Consider the following 12,228-nt stretch of genomic DNA (forward strand, 5'->3'; position numbering starts at 1 on the left):
GAGGGAAACGGACCGGAGGGGGGAAGAAAGGGCAGAAGACGCGCCAACGCCGCCATTTTGGTTGAGGGCAGTGGGGCCTAGCCTGGCCGTTGGGTGGCGCTGGTCTCCCTCGTGAGGTGGGCGCATCGTTGGGGGTCCCTGCGGAAAAGGAAGCCGGAGGAACCCCCCCAAATCCCCTCAGGGAGGAGTCCCAACAGTGCCTGAGGGGCCTGGTTTCTCCCTGTTATTATTATTATATTATATATTATTATTATTATTATTATTATTAATTATAATAATAATAATTTTATATATATATTATATATATATATATATATATATATATATAATCTTATAGTTAAGGTTTATTATTATTTTTATTATTATTGATTATCCTCATTATAAGCATTCTCCTTTTTCTCCTCCTCCTCGCAGCGTTTCCCTGAGCGCTGCTTCCAAGCTCCCTCAGGAGCAGCCCAGGTAGACTGCCTCTGGCCCAGGAGGCTCCGCCAGAGCAGAAGAGGCGCCTGGGAGCCCAGGGAAGCCCCACAAAATGGATTCCTGTGCCCCCCCCCCTCCGGTGTCCTTTAGGGTGCAGGGACCAAAGTTCTGGTTTCTGCCTCCGCCCCGCCGGCCTTTTGCCCGCCTCGCCCTGCGGGTGCGCAGATAAATTGAGGGCAAAGTCCTGCTGGGCGCTGCTGGGAGGATGGCACGCCTGTGGGTGCTGTGGGGTGCCCTGCTGGGCTGGGGTGAGCCGGGGGGCAAAGGGAGACGGGGGCTGCGAATCCTGTCCCTCTCTCTCTTCCCTCTCTCAATTCCCAAAGTCCTGGGAATTACAGCTCTGAGCAGCGGGTTGGACTAGATGACCCTTGAGGTCCTTCCATCTCTCCCATTCTAGGATGCTCACTGTCTCTCTCACTCTTCCTCTCCTTTTAATGGCACTTTCCCCCTTTTTCCCCCCTAGCTGGGTCTCCATTTCCTAGCTGGGGCGCCTATGGGAACTCAAGCGCGAGCACCTGCAACTTTGCCTGCGACCGCTGGGATTGCTCTGATGAGAGCCATTGCGGTAAGTTTTTGTGTCACCAAAGGAATCGGGGAAACGTGCCTCGATTCCCCTCGCAGAGAGTGATTTAACCCATCTTGACATCCCTCAAAGCACCCGGGGAACTGTAGTTTCCTATGGAAGGAGAATATTCTGCACAGCCTTTCCAAGGAAACTCTGGGAGTTATAGCTCTGAGAGGGTCTCCTTGGGAAACTGAACAAGCTACAGTTCCCACAATGCCCCCCAAAGCACCCTGAAAACGATTGCTTGCTCTGGGCGTTGAGGGTTGCGATTCCCTTGACAGAACTACAGTTCCCAAGCCCATTTCTCTTCCCAGGGAACTCTGGGAACTGTAGCTCATGGGGGGAACTGGGGTCTCCTAACAGCAATTGGTGCCCGGAATGCTGGCAACTGTAGCTTGCTCAGGGCGCCTGATTCCTTCTCCTTCCAGGCTACCGGAATGGGCTGGCACTGCCAGGCGCCGCCTTGGCCTGCGACTTTGAAGGCACCACCTGCGGCTGGGAGGACGTCAGCACATCTGGGTACCAGTGGCACCCAGGGCGGGGAGGAGGCTGGGTGCGCGGCGCCAACCCCCCCTTCGACCACACGCTGGGCACCGACCAGGGTAAACGTGCTTCATTTGAAGGGAGGGGAAGCATTGCTTAGCAGTCAGAGCACCCCTTTGACCTAGCACCCCCCGACCTCCCTTCAGGCTGGTACATGAGCACCTCAGAGCAGCGAGCCAAGCCGCCTGCCGCCCCTGCCCGACTCCGCTCCCCGACCCTGAGCGATGCAGCCTCAACCTGTGAGCTCCACGCCTGGTACAGCATGGCCGAGACAGGTACGCTTGGGGCGCTGGCGGTCAGAAATCCAACAGGCGCAGAGCCACCTGCTCGGCCTTTTCCCTGGTGTGGTGGGGGAAATGCCGCCTGGCCCAGTTCTCATAATTCCATATCAATATTACATAATACGTTTCTAAACTGCAGGATGTATCGTATCATATAATTAGTATTTATTGATTTCCAGACTACTGACCAACCTGGTAGGGTCAGTGTAAAGAAATACCATCCTGATCATTCTTATCGACATTTACTGATGCCCTGCTTCCCACCCCCATTGGGGACTGATAAAAACGAGAGCGGCTGAGACGAGATGGCAATCTGCAATCCTCACCAGGGTCAGACTAGATGACCCCTGGGTCCCTCACCCCTCCACCCTTCCCCTGCAGGACTCAACGGGAGTTTCACATTGGAGTTGAGCCATGGCGGCCACGTTGTCCCCCTGTGGCGAAGCCCCGCCTCGTCCTCTGGTGCCTGGCGCCCCCTGCTGGCCTACACGGGAAGAGTCCGCGGCGCTTTCCAGGTGGGTCTTGGGCTCCTCGCTCTCCCCGGCCGGCTCCTTCTCCGGAGCATGTGAAGAGCGCTGCCTCCCCCTCCACAGGTGACCTTCTCCTCGGTGGTGAGCGTGGCGCTGGACGACGTGCAGTTCAGGAACTGTGGCCCCCAAAGTAAGGCTTTCTTTTCCACCAACCAGATAGACTGCCTCTGGGCTTGGAGGCTCCCCATTCACCGTCCCAACGTTTCCAGGTCCCCGGAGCTGCGCCCCAGACGAGCGCCCGTGCCTGCCAAGTGGCTGCGTGGCCCCTGCTCGCCATTGTGATGGCACCGAGGACTGCAGCAACGGCAGCGACGAACAGGGTTGCGGTGAGCAGTCGGGGCCAGGGGGGGGGGACATGGGCGCCACCGGAAGGGGGGAGGGTGAAAAGGCACCTTGGGACCACCCCCCTCACCTGCCTTTCTCCCCCAGAGACCTTCCTCTCGTGCCCCTTCGAGGAGGACTGGTGCAGCTGGGCAGCGGATGCCAACCAGAGCCTCTCCTGGGCAAGGAACTGCAGCTCCCAGGTGCCGTCGTCCCCAGCCCGCCCCACCCGCGACCACACCACCAACACGCCGGAAGGTGGGTGCTGGTTGTTAATATGTAGAGGATGCCAGCAAGGCTGAACCATAAAGAAATGATTTGAATCAAGTCTTACCAACTCGGAGCATGCGCAGAGTTCTGCTCCTCCAGGAGCTCACAACTATCTTTCTGAGCTCATTTATACGTGTGGGGGGGCATGATACTGACATGGATAGAGATCATTTAAACATAGAGATAATTTATAGGCAGAGATACACATAATAAATAGCTCTGTTCCATGAGCATAACTATAGGCATATATGTGTATAAATATAAATAAAATGGATGTGTATATGTGTGTGTGTGTGTGTGTGTGTGTGTGTGTGGATGTATATATAGATATATAGATATGTCTGTAAATGAAATGTATATTTACATATGTATATGTGTTTGTATATAAATAAATAAATAAATAAAATAATATGGATATATGGGTATATGTGTGTCTAGATACGCTTGTATAGATTTATAAATATAATTGATATGTGCATATGTGTTCATATATAGATATAGATATAAAATGAATATCTATATGCAATGTATGTGTCTTTATAGATGACATAGAATCATAGAATTCTAGAATTGCAGAGTTGGAAGGGACACTTCAGGTCATCTAGGCAGGAATCTTTTGCCCAAATTGGGGCTCGAACCCACGACCCTGAGATTAAGAGGAGAAAACCAGCCAGATGGGCGGGGTATAATAATAATAATAATAATAATAATAATAATAATAATAATAATAGAGTCTATTAATGGTAGACTCTGGTACTTTACCAACTGAGCTCTGCATATATTTATAGATCTTGTGATTGTATAACAGAGGTTTTCAAACTTTTTACGTTGGGGTCACAGTGACAAATAAATCTTGATCTTGGGGTGGCATCTCGCTGGCCGTGACTCAGCTCCCTCTTTCGCTCTCCTCTCTCACAGGGCACTTCATCTACGTCGCCGGCGCCCAGCCGGGCCGAGCTCAGCTGGTCAGCCCCACCCTGGTGGTGACCGGGTCCTGCCATGTGAGTCCCTTATAATCATTATCATCATCATCAACAATTTATTATTTGCGAAAATATGGGAGGAGGTTATTATCATCATTTAGTATTTGTTTTCCATGGAAATATGGGCCAATATTGATTATTGAATATGAAGAATATCGGCCACCCCTGTACTGGCGAACGGCTCGGACCCTCGGCTCTAGCGCTACGTTTCCCTTCCAGCTGGTGCTCTATGCCCACCTGCACGGGTCGGACGCCAACCGCCTGAACGTCTACGCCCAGACGAAGACGAAGAGGGAGCTGATCCTCAGCCGTACCGGCGACCTGGGCGACTTCTGGTTCCGCCAGGAAGCCACTTTCAACGTCCCCGAGGACTTCCAGGTACCCCCAATCCCTGCAAAGGCAGAGGAGCACTGCTGGTGCCAGGAATTTGGCAGCCCTGCCCTGACTTCAGGGTTCGACACTCACCAGGCATTTTTGGCACCAGGTTGGCCACATCTTCCTCTGGCAGGGCCCTTAAGCAGAAGGGCTTATTTCAAAAAAATGGGACCCCAGCGGTCATGTAGTCCAACCCACTCCAAGGCAGCCATCTTTGCTCAAACTCTCCAGGCTCTTCTTCCAAACTTCCTAAGAAGGAGAGGCTTCTTATTGCCCCTTTTTCTCCTCCCTTCTTCCCTACAATAACCTTGCCAGCAACGCCCCCCCCAACCCTTGCCAGGTAGGCTCAGAGGAGGCGACAGACTCCAGGGTCTGTCTGAGTGAGGATTCAAACCCGGATCTCGGACACTAAGGACTGCGCCACACTGCCTTCCCAGAGCACTTCTGCAATATTATAGTCAGCAAATAAATAGGGGGAATAAAGAAATATAGTCAAGTCAGTAAATAAATAAATAGGGGAAATAAAGAAATATAGTCTTTTCCTGGGCTTTACTCTGGATGTTTCAATGCCAACTGCTTGGAAGTGGTTTTTTCCAAATATAAAGTTGTACAGAAAGGAAACGGAGAACGCTCATAATAAGTAAAAAAAGAAAAGGTTTTCTCTCGGACTCGCTCCCTCCTTCCAGATTGTCCTTGAGGGCGTCATCGGGAAGGATCCCCAAAGCAGCATCGCTCTGGATGACCTGATCCTGTCTCCCGGTTGCATCCCGCAAAGTGGTGAGGGGGAAAGGTGTTGAAAGAAGGCTCCGGTTCTCTTGAGGGCAATTCTTTCTCCCAAAATATTTCACATGGGTCATATCTGCATGTGTGCACATGTATGTGTAATGACTGCTTGACAATATTAAGAAGATGCCAGCAAGGCTGAATCTTTCTGTAAAAAACTGGTTTAAATCAAGTCTGACTGACTTGGGATTTAAATGGTGGTTTCAATTGTCATTTAAATTGATTTCATTTCAATCAAATCCACCCTGCTCTGGAAATTTATTATTCCAAAAAGGAAACCTTCTTCTGGTTGCTGATATTAAGATACCAGCAAGGTTGAATCTTTTTGTAACAAAAATGACCTATGGGAATGGGACCCCCAGGGTCATCCAATCCAACCCCACCTTTTGGGCTGCGACCGATGAAGAGTCCCGGACATTGGCGCCCCCTTCCCTCCCTATCCAGGCCTGCTCTCCGCTCCCCGCACCGAGCAACCACCCGGACCGGTGCCCTGCAAGGACGACCAGTTTGCCTGTGACAGTGGGGCACGCTGCCTCGACAGCGAGCAAGTGTGTGACTTCAAGGCCGACTGCGGCGACGACACCGACGAGAGCCAGTGTGGTGAGCGTCTGCTGTGGGCCTCCGTTAACCCACGGAACTGCCTGCCACAGGAGTCTCTTGTGACACGGAAAGCAGATTCCCTGCTGGGCCTGAGCCCACCCAGGGGTGGCACCTGGGCACCCTAAAATCTTCTTTGGGTATCACAGAATGATAGCTGGAGTCATCTAGCCCAGCCCCGATCCCAGCAGCCCCTGTCCTTTCCTAGGAGCCAGCAATTTCACCCATGGCATGGGCGGCTGGGCGGACGTCAGCGTGGGCCGGATCCAGTGGCTCAGCACGGGGCCGGATCCTGCGTCGCCTGGACTGGGCCTGGGCCTGGGCCAGGCTCCGGGGCAGATGCTCTCCCTGGCCAGGGCCACCACGCCGCTCCTGGGGCCTTCCAGCTGGGCCTGCGCCGTGGAGCTGCAGTTCAACACCGGCCCTCAAGGTAGGTGCAGCCGGGGGGCCAATTCAGGGAGGACCAGATCCATTTTCCATGTAAACGCGCAGGAGCTGCGACATACAGGCGGACGCATGCAAATTATTATTATTATTATTATTATTATTATTATTATTATTATTTACTATCATCATTAACTATTATTTACAGAAATATTGGAGCAGATTTTGTGATTTAATTTGGATTTTTAAAACAAAGTGCTTCGGGAGGAAAAATCTTTCTCAAGATTTCCTCTTTAAGTGACATCAGAGTCCAAAGGCTATTCCCCGGGAAATAAGGATTTATTTTAAGTTCTTCACATGTGCTAAAACTCAGTAAAAATAATCCTGATTGTTTAACCACATCAGTCGCGCTCTTTTCCCAGGGCTCCTGGCTCTGGCTGTCACCGACGCAGCGCCGGGCCGGTGGTTGTGGCACGCCCAAGGCAATGGCACTGCCGCCTGGCAGCATGCCACCGTGGCCCTGGGTGCGAGAGAACGGCCTTTCCAGGTGAGCCAGCAGCTCCCCCCCCCCGCCTGAGGTGGGTGACAGCGGGTTGGGCTGGATGACCCCTGAGGTTCCCTTATCTCTGTCTCCCCGAAGCTGGAGCTCCTGGCGACGGAGGAGGATCTTGCCCTGGCCATCGAGAGTGTGGCCTTTGTGGACTGCGGTGCTTCTCTCTCGCGCCCCTCAGGTATGTCACCATCGGAGGGCGCTGATTCCCCTCTGCCCGTCAGAATCATTCTTCAACATTTTCCCAATTTGGGGCCGCAGGCATCCCCAACCTTCGGCCCTCCAGATGTTTTGGACTACAATTCCCATCATTCCTGACCACTTGTCCTGTTAGCTAGGGATCATGGGAGTTGTAGGTCAAAACATCTGGAGGGCCGCAGGTTGGGGATGACTGCCGGGAGTCCCTGTCGGGGGGTGGGGGTGGAATGCATGCTATTAATAATAATAATGATGACAATGATGATGCTTCAGTTTGAAGAATCGTTACTAGTTTTGTAATGATTTCCCCATCCTAAATTTCTCTAAACTGCCTGGGAGGAAGGCAGGATATAGTATAAAATGTATATATTATAGATATATATATAAATATATATACACATACACATAATAAATATATACATAAATATACATAATAAATATAGACATCATATCAATTTATACATAGCAATAACAACAATAGAATCCTGGGCACAGTAACAATAGTAAGAACAGTAACATGATACTGGGCCCAATATAATACAGGGTGAGTACACATGTTCCACGGGGCCTCCTTTAAAAGACTCACCCTGTATATTGTTGTTAATAATAATAATAATAATAATCCGCTTCTTCTTCCTCAGCATGTGACAGTCCAAAAATGATTGTTTTCCTTATTATGCTGTCTTTTACCATGCTTTGATTTATGCTCTGTAAAATAGCCTCTGAAAAGGGTACACTGCCCTGAGATCTTTAGATTAACGCTAGTATATACTAATCTTAATATACTTATGATATATAATGTAATAATGATGATTATAATAAGAATCATAATATTAATAAGAAGCTATCTAAGTGTGTGTGTGTTCTTCCCCCTGACAGTCTCTCTCTCTCTCTCTCTCTCTCTCTCCCTGCCCCGCAGGGCTGTCGTGCAACTTTGAGAGCGACCTGTGTGGGTGGTTTGCTGAGCCGGGCGACGGGTTTGAGTGGCACCTCCACATCGGCCAGGACCACACGACGGGCAGAGGTAGGAAGATTTGAACCCAAGACCTTCCCTTTCAGAAAGCTGCTTGTGTTTCCAGTCCTCCTGCGCTGGTTTGGCAAGGAGCAAAGGTTTGCCTTCGAAATTATTCCACTCCCATGGCCAAATCGGGTGGAATTATGCTGATAATGTCACTATAAGTTGCTATATAAGTTTTCAGCTGAATTTGGAGAAAGGGCTTGCAGCTTTTGCGGGATCTGCTCCTTGCAAAAGAGCAGAAAGCCTGCCAATTTTGAGAACAAACCTGATTTGCGATGGGGGTGGAATAATTTCAATTGCAATTTGTGCACCCAAAGCAGCTCACAGCTCCTGGGGCAAACCTTGACACATCCCAGAAGAGATTTCTTTTTTGAAATTGAAATGGTCGTTGATTAATTTGATATTATGCTGCTGTTACTGGTTTAAGGTTTGGATGAAAGATGCCCCCTCAAATGTGCTCTTAAGTTCCAGTTCCATATGGGCGGGGTATAAATAATAATATATTATTGTTATTGTTATTGTTATTATTATTATTATTATTATGCGGTTGGATATAAATCACATTAATAGTAATTGTAATAGTAATAACTGCCCGTCTCCAAATCACACAGTCGGGTTCGTAGGCTTGACCAAAATGACTTAAACCATTCCTATCAGTTTGCCAAGAATTTCTAGATGGCTCGAAAAACCTCATTTTGGAAATAAAACAAAAAAATCAATCATTGATCCAGTTTCAGTCCCACAAACAATCCCTTGTCGGGGAGTTACAAAGGAGCAGCTGCTCTCTGAAATGGAGCTTAGAGGGCAAGTCTCAGGGGGCAAGCAGGTGGATTTTGAGGGCAAGCTGAGCCTTGGCGCAAATTCAAACCCAGGACCTGACCCTGTCGCCCCACAGGTTCTTTCCTCTCGGCGGACCCTGCGGCACCCGGATCCCGCGGCCGGCGAGCGAGGCTGGTCTCTGCCCCCCAAGCTTCGCTGACACTGTCCAACGCCTGCCTCTCCTTCTGGTACCGCCTGGAGGGGCCCCAGATTGGTAAGGGCGGCTCTCAAGTGGCAGGCAGTTCCCCAGATGGTGCAGGTTTGAGAGCAAGATGCTGGGAAGGCCCAGGACGCAAGGAGTGCCAGCCTGACAATCAAGTGACAGGGAGTTCCAATGGAGGAGACTTTCAGATCTCCAGAGGCGAGGGGATTTCATCATCTCAAGTAACAGGGAGTTCCCAAGATGGCAAGCGCTGCAAGTCCATCCAGGAGGAGGAGGCCATTCAGTCAGCTGGCATGCGGGCCGAGATTTCCAAAGGGAGTTTTCGTCATGGAAGAGGGTGGGACTCGAACCTGCAGCTTCAGCTCTAGCAAGGAATTTCAGCAGGGGGAGGGATGCCCTTGAAGGAGTGGCGTCGCCGGAGACTTTTCAAATGAGAATAATGAAATTTTTATATACCATCCGTCAGGGGGTCAGGAGCAGAAGCACAGGAAAGGGAGGAAATGGAGAGCGAGGAGGAGGAGTCCGAAGGAAATGTCAGCGATGACAGCGGTCCGAGGTCTCTGAGTCTTTCCAGCGAATCGGAAGATTCACAGAAAGGGGCTCCCATGGTCAGGGGAAGGGAGGTGCCTAGGGGGACACCTCAGGAAGAAGGGACCAGAGGGGACTCAGAGAGCAGCAGTTGGAGATCCGGACCAGCGTCCACACCAGAGTGCAGTAGGGGGGAGGAGTCCCAGGCATCGGGATCAGGCGGCGCGCTGCCAGCGGGAGGACATGAGGCAGGATTGGCCACGCCTCCATCGGGGAGCGAGGAAACGGTCGAGAGGAAGGTTAAAGGCTGGGCGCGCGCGCCAAGTTCAAATGTACAGGAGGGTGCAGCAGTTGGCAGCCCGGATAGGGAGCCAGGTCCTAAAGCCCGCCGAAGAGAGCGGGAGGAGTCAGGGGGGTCTACGTCTGCGTCGGAAGAATCCAGGAAGGAAGGAACCCCGGGGGGTAGCAGGACCCAGAGGAGAAAGGAGAGACGGAAGAGGTGGAGTAAGGCTAGAGTCTTAAACTGGTGTACAGGGGGCGGAGATTCAGATGGAGCTTCGCCGGTCTAAACCCTAGACGTAGAGCTGGGGCGCTCCGGTTTGAAAATGGAAACTGTTCTTCAATAAAGACTTTTGTACATTACTACCGGCTAGCGTTGGTCCTCTGTGAGCTGGGACCTGGAGCCAGCTCTGACAGTAAGCTCCATCTCCAGAAAAGTTTGCACCAAGAACCTCGTAACGTGAGTCGACGCAGCGAGGGAAGAGGATTGGTGCTTCGCGAGCTCACACAAGTCAGGCAAGATGACTACAGAACAGCAACTAACAGACCTGCGAAATGCAGTGACACAACTCAACGCGGAGGTACGTGCGTCCAGGAAAAGGGAGGAGGAAATGGATACCGCCTGCAGGGATCTCCAAGCCAGGTTGGAAGTGCTTTCGAAACAGGGGCAACCGGGACCCAAATCAGAGGGCATTGGGTTGGGGAGAAGAGGAGGCAGCCTTGTATCTCATTTCGACGGGAGTTTACAGCAGTACCCTAACTTCCGAGCAGACCTGCTGTTTGCGCTGGATCTGCTGGAAAAAGACTTTAGAGATGAGCGTGAGAAAGTGGGGTTTATCTTGTCCCATTTGCATGGGGAAGCCAAAGCGTGGCTGAGGAATTTGTGGAGAGATCAGGATCCGGCGCTCCAAAATGCGGAAGCTTTCATTAAAGCGATGGATTCGTGTTTTTTATCAAAGCTAGACATCGATATTGCCAGAAAAGACATACATGGGCTCAAACAAGGCAGAGCCAGTGTGAGGCAATACCATTCCCGCTTTTTTGGATTAGTCCATGCGCTGGGATGGGAGAAGGATTCTGCTCCAGTCAGAGACCTTTTTTGGGAAGGCTTGAATGCAAAATGTGAAAGATGAGATTGCAAGGGGGGAGAGACCAAAGAGCACTCAGCAAGTGGTCCAGAGGGCGCTGGAGATTGGGGTGCGTCTGGAAGAACGTCCATGGAACAGAGAAGAAGGACGTTGGGGACGTACGCCAGCAAGAGCACCTCCCCTCTTTCCCAAGGATGCAGCGCGTGCGCAATCCACACCTTCCCAGGGAGGGGGAGAAGAACCGATGGAGATTGGAGGCGCCAGGGCTCAGTCAGCTACCAGAGCCCTAACACCGGGAGCAGTCAAAGCGAAGCCTCCTAGAGGGAACAGGAAGTGCTACATCTGCGACAGTGCTCAGCACATGGCGAAAGAGTGTCCCCAGAGGCTCCATAAGCACACTGCAGCCTCTGCAACAGTCACAGACGCAACTCAGCAGAGAGAACCACAGCAGGGAAACGACAGAGTCTGGCTGGAGGAAGAGGCACTGGGGTCCAGCCAGACAAGTCAGTGAAGCAATCCCCAGAGATTTTGCAGCCCACAGACCCCCTCCCGCCCAAACCAGTGGTGCAGCTTACAGCATCGCTCCAACTGCCCAATGGACTCACTATGGAAGTGCCGATTACCATTGACTCTGGTAGTAACGCAGACTTTATAGGACTGGATTTCATTCAACAGCACAACATAGCACTACTGCCAGCCACGCTGCCTCTGAAGGTTGTCACGGTGGATGGCAGGGAATTGCTGGGGGGGCAGGTGGTGCAGCAAACGCCTCCTATGGTGATGCAAATTGGGAATCACCGAGAAGTCATCAGCTTCAATGTCACCCACCTGTCGGACACGCCTGTAGTATTGGGCATGAGTTGGCTGCACAGGCACAGCCCAGCTTTGGCGTGGTACCAGCGCCAACTGACCTTCGGCTCCTCCTACTGTGCGGAACACTGCATTCTGCCTAGCCCGGAAGGAGAAGAGGATGACCCGCAGCTACAAGTAGGCACACTGCAAGCAGTGCCACTCAAGTATGCAGCGTTTTTGGAGGTTTTCTGCGAGAAAGAAGCGGACAAGCTGCCTCCCCACAGGCCCTATGACTGCAAGATTGACCTCCTGCCAGGGGCGACGCTGCCAACCGGGAAACTGTATTCCATGTCTGAAGACGAGCTGCAGGAACTCAGGGAGTTCATAGACCTCAACTTGAAGCGCGGTTTCATCCGGGAGTCGAAGGCAGTGGGGGGCAGTCCTGTATTCTTTGTGAAGAAGAAGGACACGCCCCAAAAAAGACTTGTGGTAGACTTCAGGATCTTAAATTCCAAGACCAAGCCCACGGCCTTTCCTATGCCCAAAATAGACGACCTGCTCGCAACGGTGAGGAAAGGACGCGTTTTCACAAAGTTGGATCTGCGAGGGGTGTACAACCTGATTCGCATACGGGAGGGCGACGAGTGGAAGACTGCCATGTTCACGCCCCTGGGCACCTAT

General features: G+C 51.5%; 1 protein-coding gene across 8 annotated transcripts in view; it reads left to right on the forward strand.

The window, feature by feature from the left end:
* MAMDC4 (MAM domain containing 4) overlaps nt 1-12,228 on the forward strand; it is a 19,495-nt gene continuing 7,267 nt past the window's right edge. For 2 of the 8 annotated variants that reach the window (XM_083436164.1, XM_083436166.1), the window contains exons 1-17: nt 468-728; nt 944-1,045; nt 1,474-1,647; nt 1,735-1,863; nt 2,251-2,384; nt 2,463-2,529; nt 2,609-2,725; nt 2,829-2,978; nt 3,909-3,991; nt 4,193-4,351; nt 5,035-5,125; nt 5,576-5,731; nt 5,937-6,158; nt 6,535-6,659; nt 6,753-6,843; nt 7,780-7,884; nt 8,774-8,911. In XM_083436164.1, coding sequence (XP_083292290.1) covers nt 686-728; nt 944-1,045; nt 1,474-1,647; nt 1,735-1,863; nt 2,251-2,384; nt 2,463-2,529; nt 2,609-2,725; nt 2,829-2,978; nt 3,909-3,991; nt 4,193-4,351; nt 5,035-5,125; nt 5,576-5,731; nt 5,937-6,158; nt 6,535-6,659; nt 6,753-6,843; nt 7,780-7,884; nt 8,774-8,911 — 2,086 coding nt within the window. In that variant the 5' untranslated portion in view covers nt 468-685. Of the gene's footprint in view, nt 117-467; nt 729-943; nt 1,046-1,473; nt 1,648-1,734; nt 1,864-2,250; nt 2,385-2,462; nt 2,530-2,608; nt 2,726-2,828; nt 2,979-3,908; nt 3,992-4,192; nt 4,352-5,034; nt 5,126-5,575; nt 5,732-5,936; nt 6,159-6,534; nt 6,660-6,752; nt 6,844-7,779; nt 7,885-8,773; nt 8,912-12,228 lie in introns of those variants that run through there. The other 6 variants (XM_083436162.1, XM_083436161.1, XM_083436159.1 and 3 more) reach the window with 4 other exon arrangements.

Source organism: Podarcis tiliguerta, assembly GCF_965153285.1.
Source record: "Podarcis tiliguerta genome assembly, chromosome: 4".
NCBI classification, from domain to species: Eukaryota; Metazoa; Chordata; class Lepidosauria; order Squamata; family Lacertidae; genus Podarcis; species Podarcis tiliguerta.